The sequence below is a fragment of the Hemicordylus capensis genome, chromosome 4 (assembly GCF_027244095.1).
Source record: "Hemicordylus capensis ecotype Gifberg chromosome 4, rHemCap1.1.pri, whole genome shotgun sequence".
In the NCBI taxonomy this organism is placed as follows: Eukaryota; Metazoa; Chordata; class Lepidosauria; order Squamata; family Cordylidae; genus Hemicordylus; species Hemicordylus capensis.
Window position 1 is genome coordinate 182070590 of NC_069660.1, and position 21829 is coordinate 182092418.

General features: G+C 42.0%; 1 protein-coding gene across 2 annotated transcripts in view; it reads left to right on the forward strand.

The window, feature by feature from the left end:
• The window catches only part of CLPTM1L (CLPTM1 like), a 42498-nt gene extending 21645 nt beyond the window's left edge, over positions 1–20853 (forward strand). For both annotated transcript variants that reach the window (XM_053246528.1, XM_053246529.1), the window contains exons 9-17: positions 2403–2506; positions 3806–3871; positions 4565–4615; positions 4955–5037; positions 6158–6192; positions 8173–8228; positions 8328–8372; positions 9390–9505; positions 18016–20853. In XM_053246528.1, coding sequence (XP_053102503.1) covers positions 2403–2506; positions 3806–3871; positions 4565–4615; positions 4955–5037; positions 6158–6192; positions 8173–8228; positions 8328–8372; positions 9390–9505; positions 18016–18100 — 641 coding nt within the window. In that variant the 3' untranslated portion in view covers positions 18101–20853. The remainder of the gene's footprint in view (positions 1–2402; positions 2507–3805; positions 3872–4564; positions 4616–4954; positions 5038–6157; positions 6193–8172; positions 8229–8327; positions 8373–9389; positions 9506–18015) is intronic.
• The last annotated feature ends 976 nt before the right edge of the window (positions 20854–21829 follow it).

The window sequence follows — 21829 nt, forward strand, 5'->3', positions numbered from 1 at the left end:
ACTTCCTGTGCTGACTGGCAGCATAGTTCTTGGGTTCCAGAGATGAATCTTGCCCCTCTTGAAAATGCCAACAATTGAACTTGGCACCTTCTGCATACGAAATATGTGCCCTGCCACTAAACTACAGTCCGTTCCCCAATATGAATAAGCAAAACATATGTGAGATATAAAGAGTGCTCACACATCCATGTATATCATGATGAGAAACCAGTTATTTAGCAATGTGTTGTGATTAAGTTGAACGTTCTGTCTGTTGTATCTGTCTGTGATGGCTCACTTCATACATGGAAGTAATCGCTGAGAGAGCTACAGGTTGAGTATCCCTTATCCGAACTGCTTGGGACCAGAAGTGTTCCGGATTTCGGACTTTTCTGGATTTTGGAATATTTGCATACTGTAATGAGATCTCTTGGGCATGGGATCCAAGCTTTCCCCTATCATCTCACCCTCTCTCATCTCCCTCCGATCCTTTCCCTTCCCGTCCTCGATTTACACTTTGGCGGCAGCATCAGCGGCTGCTGCTCCAACTGCCGGGCTTGTTCTCCCCCACTCGCCTTCGTCTCTAGCGCCCGAGCGAGTGAGCTGAGGCGTTTTGTTTTTTGTTTTGTTACGAGGCACTCAGCTGCAACAAGTTGGTGCTGCGGGCACACGCCATAGTGGTTTCCGGATTTTGGATGTCCGGATTAGGGATACTCAACCTGTATACGTTTTGGGCCATAATCCACAGGAAATTTTACACTGGTCCAAAGATTTCAGGCTTGAACAGTGATACACTTCCACAAAGAAAGATGGTTTAGAGCCTAAGAGTTGCACCTCACCATGTCCCTCATTACTGCTATTAAATTTGCCGAGGATGTTGTCAGTAAAGCCTCTAGCAGTAGCAGTTAGATTCTGACTTGCATCAGAAAATGGAAAGGAGCCAATTCCCTTAACATGGAAATCCTGATTTCCAGTATTATGTAGCACAAATAAACTAATAGTCAAAGGCTGCTGTGCCCAGGATACTCACATTCAGAAGAGGCTGCTGACTATAGCCCTGTTTAGATATACATTGTATGTGCATACCTATGTCTATATGCATGCACACATGTTTGTGTGAATGACTTGTACATGTGTTCATTTTAAAAGATAACCTGTGTACCGCCTCCTGTACCTCCTGAATGATGTACAATTATTCACACATTATGGAAATTTAGGACCAACAAAAGGAAGCACTTTTTTCACACTGCGCATAATTAATCTGTGGAATTCTCTGTCTTGGTATTTGCTAATGGCCTCCAGCTTGGATGGCTTTTAAAGGGGCTTTGACAAATTCATGGAGACAGGCAGTGGCTACTAATCTTGATGGCTATAGGCTGCCTTCAGGCTCAGAGGCAAGATGCCTCTAAATACCAGTGGCAGGGAAGCAACAGCAGGAGAGAGGGCATGCCCTGACCTGTTGCCTATGGGCTTTGGGAAACAGGATTCTGGACTGGATGGGCCTTGGGCCTGATGCAGCAGGGCTATTCTTATGTTCATACACATACACTGTACTAAGATTGTACATGCATTGACTATAACGTGTGAATTGGGTTGTCTCGGCATGTTTCATTGGCCTTGCCTCCTGTTTTCCCAAATGACTTCCTCTGGTGGCAGGTAATTCTTCCGTGTCTTTGTGTCAAATACGATTTAATCATACAGTGGTCCCTCGACTTACGAAGATAATCTGATCCGAATGCACGTTCGTAGGTCGGAATTTTCGTAAGTCGAAAAGCGCATCCACGGAGGTCCGGAACACTCCTAAGTCGAGGAAACCGCATCTAAAAATTCGTAGGTCGAGGAAGCCGCATCTAAACCGGCAACTACTTCCGGTATTTTTTGTCGTTCGTATGTCGTAACATTCGGATGACGAGTGCTTCGTAAGTCGAGGGACCACTGTACCTTGATTCAGAGACATAGCAGAATGACACACTCTTGAAGGATGTTGTGTCTCTGCGAGTCACTGCCCTGGGCTTACCTCCTTCCAGTCAGAACACACACACACACACACACACACACACACACACACACACACACACACACACACATGGCGGGAGGGGTTGGGGGTGACCTCCTCTGAAGTGCCTTCAGGTTTGTTTTGAATACCAGCTAGTTGGAACACACTGCTTTATGGTAATATGTGAACAAATCCCAAATGTCCTATTCTGCTTGGTTCTGGTTATTACTCTGCAGCAAAATGCTATACAATATCACCTGAAATAATGTACATTGTAACTGCTTCTACTTGAAGATGTAGAAATCAGACTTGGCAACAAATAGAATGAATTTCTATTGTAACTACAATAGGTGTAGAGTTCTCAAAGCTGTAGAAATGCATTATTCAAAAGTCCACAGTGTACTAATGTGAATCTCTTTTTACACAGTGCTTTGGCGGTGCTTTAGTACTGTGATCATATTTCTTTTCCTCTTGGATGAGCAAACAAGCTTGTTGGTGCTGATTCCAGCTGGTGTTGGTGCAGTAATTGAAGTAAGTTGTCACATATCTCTGCATGTGAAGTCTGCCCATTTGTGTTGTGTAGAAGCACAAGCAGTCCAGTTCTCAAGGTGGCTTTGTTAGAATATATGGACTTAAGTTGACTTCATCCAATTGACTTTAATAGATCAAAACCAGCTTAAATCCAAGAGGTTTGTCTTTTTAAGTGATCTGTAGGTTACTGATACTGTTTGTTTGTATTTTGTGTACCACCTTTGTACCTTGGCCAACACCTTTTACAATATTAAACAAAAAATGTTTTAACTGATATAATAATTATACTGTTTAATAATTATAGTTGATGACTCTAACTTGAAGTTAAATAATAGCTATTTAATTGAAAACTATCCCATTTGGCTTAAGTGTTGTTATAGCCAGGGCTTTGTGTGCTCTGCACTAAAAATAAGAAATGAAATCCACCAATTTTGCAGTCTATATACATTAAGCGAATATGTGTGTTTCCCTCTTGGTTTGTATAGTTCACTCACCCATATTTGCCGTTTTGCATAATTCTGATTATACTATACAGGGACATTGAAGGACCTTATCCTTGTTCAGCTATTCTTTTGGCTTCTTGGATTTCAAGAGGCTCACACACTTCCACTCATATCTTCACAATCAAAAGGTCTAGAAACATTTTTTAAAAAATCTGAATTCTGTGCCAAATAATATACTAGGCATATTACACTTCTACAAAACTGCAGCTTAAGCACAGCCCTGATTGTCACAAGTTTTTTATAGCTTTTCTCCCCTCTTATGAAAACAGCCTACTTTTGTGAGCTGGAAACTGATTTCAAATACTGCTTGATTGGTTACATTTTGGCTCACAGAATTCGCTGTAGAATGTCCTACTTGTGGTGCCCTGGTTGCTCAAATAGACTGCTCATATGAAAGGAGGAAGAAATTGGAAAAGTAACACGTGAAGAGTTGAGATTTCTATATCTATCATTTGGTCAGAAGGAGAAGGTGCTTACACCATTGAGGTCAATATATGCTACCGTTTATAGCTTCCAGAAATGACTTGTCATTAATCTGTGATCACAGCAATAGATGACCTTTCCAGAACTCAGTTGATCTAGTAGTGAATTGTAATGGAAGTGTCTTCCCCCGCCTCTCCCCCGCACGAGAATGTAGGATTTACTATTGGTGATAAATTTCACTGTGGCTGCAGTCCACTCTCTTGTTCCTGGTAATTGCTGGTAACATAAATATAGCAAAATCAGGTTATATAAAGACCACGCAAAAAGGTAAACATGACACCTTGAGATATTAAAATAATATTTTTCTTTCTAGCTTTGGAAAGTGAAGAAAGCATTAAAAATGACAATTGAATGGGGAGGCCTGATACCAGCAGTTAAGGTATTGTACAATTTTTATTTTTATTTTTTGAAAAATGTGTGTGTAAGTCACCTCATTAGGTTTAGCCCCCTTTTCCTTCTGGAGTAGTCCGCATAGTATGTGCTAGATGCAATGCTACTAAGGTTCAAACTGCATATGATGCAGGACACGGCTCTCCTGATGTTTTATTTACACATGGCTGCACAGATCTCCGAAGTTGGACTGGAGCAGCAGCACTTGGTGGAGAAGAGAGTTAACCTTCCCCTGTGCTGAATTACCACCCTCTAAGGCTCTGCCTGTCCACAGCAGAAAAAATACAGTTACCTGTATTCCTCCCTCCCTCCAGGGCTAATAGCAGCCTCACTGATTTAAAATTATCAAAAACTCCGTGCTTTAGGTCCCTGTTCAGCATTTAGTTCTTTGAGAGGGCCACTTTGAGAAGCAAGTGACAGGGGGTCATCCAGTGCTCCATCTTTTTGCCTCTTAAAGCAAACTGCCAGCAGTATCTTGTGCCACTTTCTTCCTACATCTTTTTGCCTCGCGGGTGGCAATTAGAGAGCAGAGAGGTGGCACCCATTTGCCAACCCTCTACTCCAGGCAATTATCTCATAATAACATTCATATTTCTGTGATCAAGATTATCTTCCAGCCAGAATTCAATATATGAGTATGTAGTCTTCCTGACTATTTTTGTTCCTGCTTTTTTTAATATAGTTTGGCGCATTTACTGAGTCTGAAAAGAAAACTGAGGAGTACGATACCCAGGTAAAAGACATCTGTAACTTAGCATTTAATGATAATGTAGTTGAATGGATTGATGTATTGTTGTGGGTTTTCTTAGCAAGCTGAGGGTCCTACTGGAATAAGCAGAAACATAGGTCCTCATAAACCTGTGGATGGTGAAAGTATCACAAACAGATATCACTGCAAAGTCTAATGGGTTCTGTAGGGTACAGTGTATCTGTCCCAGCACAGATTTAGGAATTGGATTTTTACAAGGAGAAAAATTCAAGTGCACCATCTTGAGCTCCATGGAAGAAGAATGGGACACCAATGTAATTATAATAAGATAGTTGAACAAATAATCTTGTCTTGCTTTCCCAGGCCATGAAGTACTTGTCATATTTGTTGTACCCGTTGTGTATTGGAGGTGCAGTTTATTCGCTTCTGAATATCAGATATAAAAGGTAAGGTGCTATGAATCATTTCAGAGATCTGACGTGTACAGCTTAAAATATCTGTCAGCCATGGACTTGTAATTTTGTTAAGTCAAAAAGATGATTTGAAAAAAGTATTTTTATTATCCTGAGGCTAAATGTCTGTCTTGTTTTGTGACTATCCTGTCAGTTTGTTTTGCAAAGAATACACATTTGAGCCCTTGGAGAGTAAATGCTGAGAGTAAATGCTGTGGTACTATAATGGCCCAGTTCAGGAAGTCACAGCCAAACTATGGTGTGACCATTGCAAACGTACTGTAAAACTGCTTCCAAATGAGGTTTTTTTAATAGTTGGGAGGCAGTTATAGTTAGCAGTAAGTATAAAACCAAACATTATGTGAAATGCATAGTTTGGCTGTGTGTATAAGTAACAGCAGCAGGGGAGGGAGTTAGAATCAGGATTGAGACCATTGGAAGGGCATGTTTTACCCTTTCCCATGGTGCCATAGTCTTGATAAAAATTGTGCCCCTGAATACTTTGCCCCAGAACAGAAAAAAGTTCATTCCGGGGGCCAATAGCAACTGTGGGGGTACAACTTGCATCAAAGGTTAAATTTCAGCAAGTTGAAATAACCCATGTCCCACAGTTCTGATCCTGATCAGCCCCTACATCTGCTGTTTAACACTTAAAAGGGCAGGGCTAAACTTTGCAATTGACATGATGTGTGATTTAGCCCTTGTTTGAGTAACTGGATGTCACTGCTAACTCTGGCTACCATGAATAAGGAAGTGGAAAAGGCATGGCACATCAGAGGGGAGGAAGAATCATTCAAGCCCACAGCACATTTCTGATGACCAGACTAGTGTGGCAGTGAGTTCTGAATGGATCCCATCTGTTTGTGCCATATTTTAGTGTGATTCACTTAATATTCTGACGTGCTTATTATAAAGAAATGTTTTTTGCTTTTAGTACAAATGTAGCTGTGCCGCATATAAATATTTTATACCTAATTTTTTATGTTAAAGTATTTTCTTAAGAAACAGCTATTCTTAAAAAAAAAACAAAACAAAAAAAACTGTTCAACATTTCCTTTTGAAAGGTGATCAGATCCATCTTTTTCATATTAAGGCTTTCTTTCTTTTTTGATAGCTGGTATTCATGGTTGATTAACAGCTTCGTCAATGGTAAGTATGTTGGCAAGGGGCTTATTATTTTCTGTCTGTATTTCCTTATCGATAAGAATGAAAGCAGAGATAATTCTAAGAAGGATTTCTTTGGGACACAGCACTTCTGGAAACTCATCCACTTCCAGCTAAATAGAACATTCAGCCACATCAGTTGAAGCATGTGGTGCATTTTTTATGGGACTATGCCACATCATACTATGGATAGGAGATAAGCTTTCTCTTGTCAAAAAACCACCTGCACATAAATACTGTATTATTGGAGAGAAGTATTAACTGGAACTAGAAGCTAGTTTTCTATGTTCAGGGAGTTCCTGATATGGGGAAGAATTCAAACCTGATCATCCCTCTTGAATTCTCAAGTGGCGCAGTCCTGTAGGGATGTGCATGAACCACGGTTTGAGCACAGTTCGGGGACTGGGAGCTTTAAGAAAGACAAGAGCAGGTCCCCAGCTTCTTGCTGGGGCTGCGCATGTCCCAAGAATGCTGGCGCCACACAGGGAATCTTGGGATGCGTGCCAGGAAGCTGCATGGGGCAGTGGAGAAGCAGGTAAGGTCCTGCTCTCCTCTTTCTTAAAGCTCCCCGTCCCTGCTACCAAACTGTGGTTTGAACTGCGGTTTGTGCACATCCCTACAGTCCATTACGAACTGAACTCAGAACTAGTGTCAGGAAGGAACAGAGAGCATCTCTCCTGTTCTCCATTGAGTCCCAGGGACTGAATCATGCCTTCATGAGCACTTATCCCAGCGTCCCCTTACATCATCCCATTTCCTAATCAGAAGGGTGCCAAGCAGCCGGGGAGTGTATAAGCTCTGCACTATTTGGCACTCCTCTAGATGGGAAATGAGTGCCTCAGTTACTCCCAGGTTTGTGATTGATGGTGCAGATGTGCAGGAGAACCCAATTCTCTTGTCCAGTGGAAGGGAAGGGAAGGGAAGGGCAAGTAGCTGCTGCTATCACAGCAACACTCCTACTGAGGGGCACCACTGGATGGTATCTTGCTGAGTTCTTGCAAAACCTGTAACCAGCCATGACCGGACTGCTTGATTTTTCAGATCATGTAATTCAGCTCTACAACTTGGGTGTTTTATGAGCCTTGCTATGGGATCCTGTTTAAAACAAACAAGCAAACCTCTAATGTTCACTGTAGAGAGAGCTTCTATGCAGGCAGTGCAACAGATGCAACTATTCCTGGAAGACTAGGATTTATGTTCATGTTTTAAATGGGGGCGGGGGTGGGGGGCGGAATCCTGTGCCAGTGCCTTGAAATCATTAGGTGAAATGTTTTGTGGCCATGGAAGCTACAGTATATGAATTTGTTGCTGTAGTGTTTTCATCATTTATTCTGCAAACAAGCAGTTGCTTACATTCCTTTATATTCCACCCCCTGATCACATGGGTGGCTGCATATTATTCTGTTGCACCTCAGTTGAAATCAAAATGGAACCAGATGTTATGCTAGTAATGTGTCTTGATTGGCTTCTGATAATTTAAGTAGAAAGCAGGATATGCAGCAGGTGCGATTTTCATTTACTAGTAAGACTGCTGTAGCTACTGTATAGTCCTTTTTAGTTGGAAGTAACTCTTACTGAGGATGGGTGTCTGAAGTTGAGATAGTGGCTTACCTTAGCCTTTCTGGTGCCCTCATAGAAAGAATTGCCTCCAGGCAAGCAGGTAGGGAAGTCTTTGTAAAATGAATCAAAATAGTTGTTTTCTTTTGATGTGCCATCCGTTTCTTACACTTATTTGCATGGCTATCTTGATAAGTGCATTGCAAGACCAAGTGACTTTGGGGTGCTTGCGTGCCTAAATTAGGGCAAAAGCTTGAATAAATTAAAACTAGATTTTAATTGCTGTTTTTCAGTTGTAAACTGTGCTGAGATTTTATATAGGGTGGTGTATAAATGTGTCAAATAAATAAATAATGTACAAATGTGTTGTTTGTAATTAAAATAGGGTCTTCTTTTCTTCCCTAATAGGAGTATATGCATTTGGATTTCTATTTATGTTGCCGCAACTATTTGTAAATTATAAGGTAAAGCTGCAAGTTTAATAGAATATTTTATTTTTTTGGTTTTATCCAAGTTTCTTCATTGCTTTCAGTATATATGAATATATGTTTCATTTCTTTTAGATGAAATCTGTTGCACATTTGCCATGGAAGGCATTCACATATAAAGTAAGTTGATTTGATCCTTCAAGATTTATGGTAATTACTGTATTTATCTGAATCCAAGAATAGGTTTTTTCCTCCAAGTTCTTTGATATTGGAAATCAGGGGGTCATCTTAAATTCAAAGGCATCTTCTTGTATTTAACCTCTATTTTTTAAGGGGCTTGTCTTAAATCCAGAGTCGTCTTGTATTCAGGTAAATACGCAATCATTTACTTGAAATGCAAGCAATAAGAGTTGGGTTTTTATTGGCCAAATTGGTCTCTGGGCTGTGTTTACAAAACAATAGGTAGGTCCATAACTCTGATAATAACAGTAGTGAAGCCTTGGTAGTTAATATATGGCAAACTTCTTAGTCAAGTTGAAACAAGTTCTTTGAACATTTCTAAGTTGGTCTTCGTGCCCCTGAAAAGCTACTCCCAAATGCTAGGGGACCTTAGGAGCATTTTTAGTCAGGGGAACTTTTGGAATGGGAATTGAAAAAAGGCTTGGACATGTGCTCTGTAGTCTAGATCATGCCCACATTCCTCAGTATCTGACTGTGTTTAGCTTGGTGAGACTCAGATTGGGCAGGCCTGCAAATCTAGATCCTGGCTTATGGGCAGAACTTCTTAAACGTTCACCACCACTGCTGAGGATTATTACATTACTTGCCTCTATTCATAAAGTTTCCCCTCACAGCTTCAACCATCTTAGGGGCCCAGTTTTAAGACTAGTTCCCAGTCATAACATAAATGTGGATTTTGCTTTTACTAGTTCCTTCAAGTGAGGTCTGGCCTGTTCTAGACTCATACTAATTTTTTTACACCACACACACAGAGTGAGGTGTTACTTTCACAGTGTGGGAAAAATGACTTATCTGACTCCACGATTAGTTTGAGGTTCTCTATACCTTCATTATGGGATGAGTACTGTAAAAATACTAGGTTGTCAAGAATGGCCGGTATGCTTAAAAACTTGGTATGCTGTGAGTAAAACTTGATTGGTGTACTGTTAAATATGATGTATTTCCTATTTCTTCTAGGCATTCAATACTTTCATTGATGATATTTTCGCATTTATCATCACAATGCCAACATCTCATCGGCTGGCATGTTTTAGAGATGATGTGGTGTTCCTGGTCTATCTTTACCAAAGATGGTATAGTTTCCTCTTATAATTTTTTTTCTTCTTATTTATGTTCATTCTGCAGCTACATCATTCTGTTGGTAGTTCTGTATACCTTGTACGGATCAAAATCTTGTTAAGAGGGGCACCTGGCCAGTATTATCCAAAATTAATATCTGTGTCAATTTAGTAGGGATGTATGTGAAGCTGGATTTTGTGTTCTGTTTTGAGCTCAAAACAAAACACAGGCAGCTGAAGCAAAACTGGTTGAAACAGTTTTTTCAACTAAACTAAACTCAAAACATTTCAAGTGTTTTGGCCATAGGGAGCAAATGAGAAACTCAAAAGACCCTGTTGTTTCCCATGGGTAGCTCCTAGGGACACCAGAGTGGGTTGTGTGGTGGGGCATGATGGGTGCTACCTACCACCACTAAGGTGTGTGCACATGTGCACACTCATAAGTTTTCTGGTGTCTGCTCAGTTAATTTTAGATCCCGCTCAGGTTGAATTAGGAAGGCCCCACTCTGAATGCATGTGCGAACACAGTGCCTTGATACTGCTGCCCAGAACAAAACTCATTCCACACAGAGATGAAAAAAATTAGAGGAACCACTGCCTACCACCCAATCCAAAAAAGAAATGGACAAGCGGGTGATTTTAAACAAAATTTCAATCTTTCCCCCAAACTCCCATAGGAGCCTAGCATTCCTAGCTTCCTTACTTCCTAGCGCTGAAACAGCTACCACCACAGCACCCTTAGCAGCAAGCATAGCCATAAGCTCAACCAGAGCAACTTCAGCCATATATTTACATACACCTTGCAATGCAGATTGCAGAGCAGTAAGTGAAGCACAAATTAGTCTCAAGGCCAGACATGGAGCTCAGCTCATCACATCAATCTCCATGAAATATTACACACAAACACACACAGCTGCCACTGTCCATTTCTCGCCACAATACCATCTCACAAAAAAACCAAGCCACAAATCAAGGAAGGAAGGCGCCCAAGTTCTGCTTTTGTCAATCTGAGATCCAGCAAAATCCAGATAGTTATAGAAACAATAGCATAGCATATTATACTCAGTTCTGAGAAAATAAAACCGCAGAATCAAACCTTCCTTCCTCCTCTCATGTATCCTCCTCTTCAAGAGAGGCACAGTTACTATAAGGGCTCTCTCTGCCTCCCAGTTCCTTTAACTACATTTTGAAATCCCCTCCTTTTGTATTCCCCCCTCCTACCCCCAACCAGTGGGGGCACAGTTGCCCATGACAACACTTGATTTGTATTATAACAAGCCAACTAAGAAGCAAGGAGATTGCAAGCCAATCAGAAGCCAGTGCCAGAAACCAGCCAACAAGGGGAAAACAATCCTCCAAAACAGCTCATGGAATGTCGAAACATTTCAATCGAAACTGGATTGATCTGGATCGTGATCCGTTGATCCCATAAGGAAATGGTTCTGCGCCTGCGCAGGCACCTCGTGGGCCGACTGAGTAGCTCCTCGCGACGCCCAGCCGTTGCTCTTAGCGTCTGTTATATTGAACGGTTTGGCATCTCCTTGTCAGTTTCTGTTTGACCGCCATAGCGTTCAGACCTCGTTTGGGCTCCTCGGTAGCAGAAATTATTGTGAAGACTAGTTATTACCACGGATTGGTTTTGGACTTTCTATTGGATTTTGGACTAGTTTAGTTGACGGATTTACTTGCCTACCTGGTATTTGAACCTTAGGACTGTTTTTTGGAATTGAGATTGCGTAACAGACCAACTCTGTTGACGGATAGGACGGCTATTTTGGTTTACTGGACTCGGATTGTTTAACTCAAAAGAATGGAGGCTAAGACAACTTTTAAGCACTGTATCAAATCCCGCGCAAAGTTACCATCTACCGACCACCACGATGCCTGCCTACTGTGCCTCAGCAAAGAACACAATACGGCAGCATGCAAGATCTGTTGCTCATTTTTGAAACAGACAAGAACGAATAGAGCCTTGCGCCTTCGGGCTGCACTATATAATGAGGCGCTTCGTCCCCCGACTCCTCACCCTAGCGTGCCATCGACATCGAGGGGAGATGCCTCGACATCGACACCCCCATCGAAGTCGGGAAAACACGGATCTGTGCAAAAACAGTCTAAAACCGTGTCTGCTGGCAAGAGTTTCAAGAGACCACTGGAGGTCTCCTTGAAAGGAATGAAGCACAAGGACAAGAAGTGCCATCGTGACTCTGAAAAGGATAGTCAGAAGGAAAGGAGTCATGGGACACCTTCTTCCTCCTCAGCGCAGGAATCTGACGCTGACTGGAATGTGGAGGTTGGCAGGACGAGCTCAGTGTCGGTGTCGACAGCCATACCTAAGCGAAATGAGTTTCCGATGTTGGAGCTTGCTGGACCGTTGAGGCCGGAAACCGTGTCGACATCGAGGGAAGAGTTTTCCGTCGCGAAGCCTGTAAATTCATTGACATCGACAGAGCAGCCTGCAATGCAGGTTGAGAGGCATTTAACACAGAGGCACCGATCCCTATCCCCGGCGCATACTCCTCAACAATTGCCCTCTACTCCATTACTAGCGAGTAGGGGAGAATACCAGCAAACAGACCGTAGTGCAACTTCTGTGCTTAGGGATTTGCTAGATTCTGCATCAAGCACCTCCTCAGAGTCCACCTTCCGGGGTTTCTTGAGTGCTGGTCTAGATGAGGAACAGGAGGAGGGAGATCTGCCTATCCCCCCACCTAAGACACCATCTATCTCTCCAAGGGGAACAGTGGGCAATTTACTTCATCCACCATTGGCGGTGGTGTCTCCGATAGCTGGTCAATCAAATAACAACCAGGGTGTTTGCCAACCTACAACTCAGCCAACTCATTCATGTGGCTTTCGGCATTCGCTCCCTCATGATTATGGGGATTATTTGAGATGGAAGGCACAGCAGGTGCCTGTGCCTCGAGAACAGTTACCACTACAGCATCATGCCATTGGCTATGTAGAACCTCCTTCGGGGAACGCAACTATACCGCTTCAGCACCCAGAATGTTCATCGCCAGCAGCCCAGGCTTCAAGTCTCCACCTCATGCCAGACTCGGGCACCGGTGCCGGCACAGGAGAAACCAGGAGGGAAATGAAAGAGAAAATCTAGCCCGCCACCAAGCTCACCTCCAACACAGCATTCGTCCCCTTCTCCGGACCAGCTGCAAGAATATTCTGATATGGGTGACTCTGACTTGGACCAGGCAAGCCGACAGTCAGATCCTCCTTCTGATGTTCCTCCACGCCTTTCAAGATCCCCTACAGAGGAACTAAAGGTATACCATTCGTTGATAAGAGAGATTGCAGAAGCACTAGGGATGGACTTAAAACAGCCCGAGACAGAGGTCTCAGACCCGGTGTACAATATGATGCTACATGCTAAAGCGTCACATCCTGTAACTTTGCCAATGATCCCAGCGATTGCAAAGGCTGCCAAGTCAGCGTGGGACGCCATACAGACCTCTAACCCGACATCTAAACGTCTTGAAAATCTCTACAGAGTTCAGGAAGAAGAAAATGCCTACCTTCTCCGTCATCCAGATCCGAACTCCATGGTGGTAGATTGTGCTACTACATCTAAGGGTGGCTGCCGACATACGACACCAGCAGACAAGGAAGGCAAAAAGTTTGATGTACTGGGGCGTAAACTGTATACCACTTTGAGCTTAGCTATACGCATAGCTAATTATGCGGCTTGTATGGCGCGTTATACTCACCTTCTATGGAACAACTTATTACAAGATACCACTTCGATGACTCCTGAAGAGCTACAGGATAAGTTCAATGAAGTTTATGACAAAACCACATCAGTCACGAGACAACAGCTTAGCTCTTTTAAACATTTAGCCGAGACAGAGTCGAGGGCCATGGTTACTGCTGTCACCATGAGTCGCTATGCTTGGCTCTGTGCAACTTCACTGCAACAAGACATGAAAGACCGCGTAGAGAACCTGGCTTTTGACGGGAAAGGCCTGTTCCACGAAAACACTGACACAACCATGGAAACGTTGAAAAAATCAAAATTTACTGCAAAAACCTTCATGGTGACTGCCTCATCATCGAACTCCCGTAGCCATAGTTATGCCCGTCAGAGGCCATACCGTTACCAGGACAAGAGGGATTTCAGAAGACAGAATAGACCCTACCAACAGTCAAAGGGATTCAACAACAATAAGAATAAGAACCAGAACAATCTCCCTAATATGGACAGTTCTAAACAGTCTTTTTTATTGTTCTGCCAGCCCACTGCATACACATACAATATCCAGGACCATTGTCACCGGCCCTGTAGTTGCCAGCTCATCCATCAGACTGGCAAGCCATGCCCAAGCATGGCACAATATAACATCAGACCAATGGGTGCTGAGAATAATACGGACAGGGTATGCGATCGAGTTCACGGCTCTACCCCCGTTCTCAGGCCTGAGGTTTACCAAAGCAACAGCGGTGCTGGAGGAAGAGATACAAGTGTTGTTGGAAAAGAAAGCAATTGTTCCAGTGCAGTGGACGAAGAGGTTGTCAGGATTCTACTCCCGCTATTTTCAGATACCCAGCGGGATGGGGGAATCAGGGCAATCATGGACTTGAGAGGACTCAACGACTTTGTCTGGGCTCAGAAATTCAGAATGACAATGTTGCATTATCCCCTTCTTGGATCAGGAGGAGTGGGCGGCGACATTAGATCTAAGGGATGCATATTTTCATGTGGGCATCCAGGAGAATCACCGAAAATACCTCAGATTTACAGTAGGAGAAGCGATATACCAGTATGCTGTCTTGCCCTTCGGCCTTTTGACGGCTCCAAGGGTATTCACCAAGGTCATTGCAGTGGTAGTGGCTTATCTTCGAACACAGGGCTTGATTGTTTATCCGTATTTAGAAGACTGGCTCCTAGTGAGCAAAGACAAGGAGCTCCTTGGCACACAAATCCAGATGTTGCTGCACCTTCTCCAAGAGTTAGGAATCAATGTCAATTGGAAAAAGACAAACTTAACACCAAGGAAACAACTGAGTTTCATAGGAGCCACCCTCGACTTAGAACAGCAGAGAGCGTTCTTGCCAAAGGAGTGGTGCCGCCAAATCAATGCATTGGCACAACAGTTCTTTTGCAACCCCTGTCAAACAGCAAGAGAGGTTCAAAGGTTGTTAGGTTTAATGGCATCTTGCAACCCAACTGTCAGGTACACACGGCTTCGGTTGCATCTCCTGCAGCGGTGGTACCTGGGACATTTCCGACCCAATGTGGACAGCCAGAAGTTGCTCTTGCACCTTCCCTGAGCTGTATTAAGTTCCCTACACTGGTGGATGTCGGAGAAAAATCTGTTGCAGGGAGTTCCATTCAAACCTTTAGTCCCAACGGCTTGGGTCACGACAGATGCTTCCCTGCGGGGATGGGGAGCACATTGCGGACCACACTGCATTCAAGGACGGTGGACGCATCAGCAAACTCGACGACATATAAATTACCTGGAACTTTTAGCAGCTTTTCTGGCGCTGAAAGCCTTCGAGCCACAGCTGAAGGGGACAGTAACTCAAATCCACCTAGACAATACAACGCCAATCGCATACATAAATAAACAGGGAGGGACAGTCTCCCCCTTGTTTTGTGCCTTGTTCATGAGATTGTGGGATTGGTGCATTACGCACACCATTTATCCAATTGCAATACACATACGAGGTGTAGACAATCACCTAGCCGATGCTCTCAGTCGGACCAGCTAGGTCAGCCAGAAGCACAAATGGGAGATCAATCGAGCTTGTATCGAACGTCTCTTCAAGCTGTGGGACACCCCGACAGTGGATGTGTTTGCCACAGCAACCAACAAGAAATGCCAGAGATATTGCTCACAAGCAGGCGTAGGTGTAGGATCCCTGGGGGCCGCGTTTCAGTACGATTGGAGCAGGGGACTTCTATACCTGTTTCCACCACTGCCACTTCTCAATCGGGTGTTAGCCCAAATCCTAAGAGACAAAGCAATTTGCATACTTCTAGCCCTGTGGTGGCCTCGTCAACCATGGTTTGCACTACTACTTCAGCTATCGGGAAGGAACTACTACATGTTTCCAGAAACTCCAGACCTTCTCCAGAGAGAAGAGGGACAGATACTACATCCAGAGATCCAGATGCTACGATTGATGGCTTGGAGAATAGGCTTCTGAAAAACATTCTGCTAAATAGTAGGCGCCTGTCAACTAGTCGAAACTACTTTTGCAAATGGAAGAGATTTAAGGCCTAAGCTAAATTGCATAAGTTCAGGGCTCTCCATGCTACGGTGCGCCAAGTACTACTTTATTTAACTAGTTTAAAAATGAAGGGCTTGGCTAACGTGTCTCTGAAAGTTCATCTTGCAGCCATTTCAGCAAGACTTCCAGGATGGGATGGAAAATCAGTTTTTACCCATCCAGAATGCAAGAGATTCATGAAGAGGCTAAATAATTTGTATCCTCCACTAAAACAACCATTAGAACAGTGGAGTCTTTCATTAGTACTCTCAGCTCTCACAGAAGACCCTTTTGAACCCCTACATTTAGCTAATCTCTGCATGCTAACACTTAAGACAGCCTTTCTAATTGCAATCACCACAGCTAAACGAGTGGGAGAATTGACAGCTCTAAGGGTGGATAAACCATACACCCAGTTCTACCCACACAAAGTGATTATGGGATTGGACCCAAGTTTCCGCCAAAAAGTAATTACAGAATTCTACCTTAATCAAGAAATAGTGCTGCCTACCTTTTTCAAAGACCCACAGACAGCACTGGAAAAAGCGCTACATTCATTGGATGTGCGCAGGGCTGTGCTATACTATCTGAAGGGGACTAGGGGAATCAGGAAGTCAAAAAGACTTTTCGTAGCTTACAAGGGCAAACACAAAGGCCAACCAGTTTCCCGTCAGTGCATGGCGCACTGGCTGGTGGAGCTAATCCTGCTAGCATATAAGCAACAAGGGGTATCTCCCCCCAAAACCATACGGGCCCATTCCACTAGGGCGTATTCAACATCAGCAGCCCATCTTTCAGGTATCAAGATGGATGACATCTGCATGGCTGCAACGTGGTCAACACAGCAGCCATTCATCAGACATTATGCTATAGACCTGCGCATGGCGCGCCAGCTAGAATATGGGCGAAGCGTCTTAAAAAGGGTGCTACCATGAAGTGCATCCTCCGCCATGCTGGGGTAGCTAACTAATCACCCATTTCCTTATGGGATCAACAGATCACGATCCAGATAAACAGGTTGCTTACCTGTAACAGGTGATCTGGAAGTGATCCGTTGAATCCATAAGACCCTCCCAAAGCCATCCCCACTGCAGAATATGACTACAACATAGCAGATCGTATGTTACGGGCGGTCTACACAAAAACTGACTAGGAGACGCCCAACCGTTCAATATAACAGACGCTAAGAGCACAAGAAGACGGTTGGGCGTTGCGAGGAGCTACTTAGTTGGCCCACGAGGTGCCTGCGCAGGCGCAGAACCATTTCCTTATGGATTCAACAGATCACTTCCAGATCACCTGTTACAGGTAAGCAACCTGTTTTTCTGCTCTGACTTCAAAACAGGCTCTTTATTTAGAGGACATTGAGCTCGAAACAGCCGTTGAAACGCTCTACACATCTCTACAATGTAGCACTGAAGGACAGGGAAATTCATGAAAGAAATGTCAGGGGTTGGGGAGGAAACCTTAATACCAAAGCGTGCTCCCGGTCTCTTAACATAAGAGATCAGCTGTGCTATATCTACAACACACTTGCTGGGAAGTATTGATTAGCATTTCAACCTGATGTGTTTTTTGTTATTTCTACTCTTACTCTATTTATTGTAGATAGATTACCAATTCCAGGTAGTTCCTCTTCCTTTCTGCTCCCTGTACTGCTCTCTAACTGCCTTAGACTATACACTTATAAAAAGGGATTGGATTTTTTTTTAACAGCACCTAATAGAATCTGAAGCACTGTAGGAATAATAAAAGAATACAGTTCCTGACGTTAAGCTGGTTCAGCTGCCACTTGGAACTATGGTTAAAGTCTGTTTCCACATGACATCCCTGAGCCTCAGGAGCATGTGCTCTCTCCCTCTCCTGCCTGCATGAGCCTCCAAGGAATTCGACCTTCCAATTTAGGTTAGAAGGAGCCAAGATTGAGCATGACTTTCACGCTGACTGATCTTGATTTATTCTAACCAACTTGCTTGAAAGGAACCTAGATTTGAAACCCATTTCAGATTTGGGATTGAAAAGCATGATTGATCTTGGCTTCTTTCTCATCTAAATCCCTGAGAGACTTGTGCAGGCAGGGAAAGGAGAGCATGACCAAAGTGTTTCTCTCCTCCTTTCTGATTTGGGGAAATGGGCAGGGAGAGGTTTTGAAAATTGGACCTGGCAGCTCCAACTCTGGTAGCAGTTGCTGTAATGTTTGTTAGAAGCTAATTTGCAAACTACAGGTTGACTAAGTTACGTGTGAACATGTGAAGGAATTTTGTAAGGAAATGTAATTGTTTGTTTTTATTTGTAAGGCTTTATCCTGTGGATAAGAGCAGAGTGAATGAATACGGAGAATCGTATGAAGAGAAGCCGAAAAGAAAACCCCACAAACAATAATAATATAACTCTAAGAGTCTCTTTGAACTGATGCTGGTTGCATATGTTGTCTGACTTCTAAGAAGAGACTAAGTAAAAGAGTATTCTTCAAAGCTTGTGACAGAACTTCATGGACAATATATCATCTGCATTGCCAAAATCTGTTTTGATTGTCTGTGGATCTAGCTGTCTTTTTAAATATTATTTTTGTGTTCAAGGAGTCTGCCAATATTTCTGCCAGGTTTTACTCAAATAGTTAACACTTTAAATTTCTGTGAAAGTTTCTGCATACATATTGTGTCTATTTTACTTAATATCTTGATCCCTTCAGCAACTGGCAGTGTGACATCTGCATTTTAGGGCTACTGCTGTGGCTATGGAAAATATGAGTATACTGTGAATAAGTTTGAAAAGGCAACAAAGCGGTGAAAGGGCCAGCCCTTGACCTCCAGCCAAATTTAAAACCATTTAAATCCTGTTGATTTCACAAAGAGAGAGAAAAGTGCATGCTTACACCTCTCCCTTGGAAAACAGTCGGCCTTAAATGTGTTTCTGTAACTTTGGTTGGATTGCGTCCCCTGATTTCTATTGTTCCCCACTAGAATTAGCAGCTCATTCTTGAGAGCATTATGGCAACTATGCTTCACACACATTGATCCGAGTTTTTAAAGCAGAATCAATCATTGTTGCTGAAAGACCATCCACGTATAAAGGCATGCACTTTAAACTCTATACCAAGCCATTCTTAGCTGACACTGGACCCAGAAGGCTTGCAACTTAAAAAAAATGTGTTTCTAAATGGCAGAGCTTATTAGCATAAATTCATCTGAGCACATGCAGCAAATAGTATTGGGTAGTAGTTTTTTGTACACTGAGCAAAATACTTTCCTTCAACCTTAGAGTTGGAATTTCTTGATTCCTCCTAAACTGGATATTTTTTCTAAGGTGAGAGCCATTATGTTGTAGTCAGAGCCTTTTTTTTAAAAGTATGTAAATACATATTTTGCATGACACACTATTGTGCCAATTATACTTCGGCAGGGAAAACTATAGACCATTTTCTTTATATATTGATGACAAAATGACCAAGGAAGTTGTTGGAAACAGATGCACAGAAAACTATGGTATCAACGATAAATTTATAGAGGAAATAGTGTTCAGAATCTGTTAGTAAGGGAACTCTGGGCATAAACTTTTATTACTATGCTCTTTTTATAAATGTGGATACTATGTTTACTAATCAAATCATTTCAGTACTTCTCTTGAGGTAGAGTTTATTCTCAGCATGTTCAAAATGCAAGTGAAAGTGACTTCTAAAGACCATCACTTGTACTGTTGCATGACATCTAATTGGGTTGCAATCTTATATGCCCTGTCTTGAGATTAATCCCCATTGGGTTCCATGTGAATATTACTCCTGGATAAAATGTATAGTCCCTGGTTCAGAACCCTGGGAACACTGCAGTTACTAGCATGGAGCTCTTATGTATGCAAATCAGGGAGCTCCATGTGCACATTGGACCACTTGCCCACCCTACCTGTAAAGGATCACTGGATTGGAACATGCTCCACCTACTTACATATCTTTAAGCTCATTTATCTGAATGTGACTTGAGCTTGCTTAATGGTGCCCTTTGCTGATAAAAGGTATTGCATCCAGTATCGCTGAATACATGTGTGATTACTCACCATATCACCCTAAATCCACTGGTATCTGATTCTTACAGACATTTTTCAGATTTTTTGCAGTAGTCAATGAATAATATCCAGTAATTTTTAAAAAATCTGTCTGTCTCCCCGTACCCAAACCATTTTTCTTATGCTAGCTTTGCCTTCATTTGTTTCTGTAAGCTAGAACTTAGATTATTAATTGGGTGAAAAAATGTTGGGCATGAATCATCCAAAGTTTAAGTCCTTCTAGGTCTCATTCCTGAATCTCCCAGCTCGCCCCCCACCCACCCAACCTCCATGGGAAGTATTTTCTTCTGTTGAAATCAATGGGACTTAAAATGCTTTGCTTTGACTGGATAGTGCCCGCAGTGTTGAGCTTCTGAAGTAGCTTCCAGAACTTAAATATTAAATTGAGGTGTAACTAATCTGTCTCTCAACATTCCTTCCTTGCTGTGGTTTCTTTGGAAAGCCATTATATTTCAAAGAGCTATTAAGTGTGGTTTTTTAAAAAAACTTTTAAATTCTCATAATTTTGCTGACTTTTTTAAAAAAAAAAGTTCATGCTACTATTTTGAAAGTAAAACATGGGCACAATACAGTTAGAATCAAAGCACTTTTAAGTCTCATATAATGGGAGAGATTTAAGCACTTGCTTAAAAACTCTCAATGAAATCAATGGGCCTTAAAAATGTGTTTACTTTGGATTGTTCCTTGTGTTTTTTAGAACTTTTATATGTCCTCTTATAGGAGAAGGGGACATACATTTTTGTTTTAAACTAAACTTTAAATAAGTTAGACCATCTCCTTTTCAAATTCTGGTGAAAGCTTACTATTTTTGTTTTGCAAACTATAAAGAATAACTTCTTGGCAGAATGTTAATATCACAGATCTCTATGGTTGGTGTCTAAAACTACAGAAGCAGTGCTTAGCTAAATAACTTGCAGTGCAAAGAGTTGTTTGACAAATTGACATTTTTGTTTTTTAATTTTTACTTGAATGAAGAGTGTAATTAATAACATCTGAGTGTCCTGTCAAAGCAGAGAGACCTGGTTAGTGATCCTTGTTTTCTTCATTCCATGTGCAAATAAATGTTTATGAATATATCTTCTGTGTATCACTATCTGAAGTTCCTGTCATATTACTAAAAAGTCCTCTGGGTTTATAGAAACTTCCCATGTAACATTTCCACCTTGTTTGAAAATATCAAATCAAATCAACCTTTGCTTTGCTTTGTCAGAGACCAGCATAAAATTACATGTTAAATGAGTACATATTAGTACTAAAAGGACTAATAGTAAATATGAGTTAAAAGTTACATGTTAAAAAATACGGGAGGATAAAGGTGATTGCATATATCATGAAAAGATTGCATATATCGTAATGATATCATTACATATCATGAAAAGGCTAAAATTAAGGGTGACTGCAATTTAAAAAGAGACAAGTTAAAATAGATAAAAATGATTAAAAATATATATGTTAATACTAAAAAAAACACCCCTAAAACTACTATAAATGAGAGAGATAAAATATTACTATTTCTATTATAAAAATGCACAGAAGAGAGAAAAGGGGAGTATAAAATAGTAATAAAACTCAAAAATCCAGATTAAAAATTATAAGAAGCAATAAAAAACAATGAGAAGAGAGGCGTGGGCAAGTGCGAGAACTATCCAGAGTAATCGGGAATCAGATTAAGACTAAAAGGGCTCACGGCCCATCATCCTCAGACAGATGCCGATTGCAGCCGCCCAGTACCTGGCAACGCTATATGTAATGGCAGGCTTAGTGTCGAAGAGTAACCAGAAGCTGTAGAATTGTCTTGGATATCCCGGGAACTTGCTTAACGATGGGAGAACAAGAGAGGCATGAATGTCTCTATAGCAGTATAGGAGGACATGCTCAGTAGTTTCAAGTTTGAAAATATATATAGGGCAACAGAAAATTGCAGCAAGTGGTAAACCTTTTCAACAAGTTTGAGATTTGTGAACACTGGTGAAGGCTCTGGATGTGTTGAAAGTTCTGAATCTCATCCTAGAACTGGTGGTGTGACTTGAGAGTGTGGGCTGTAACCCAAGC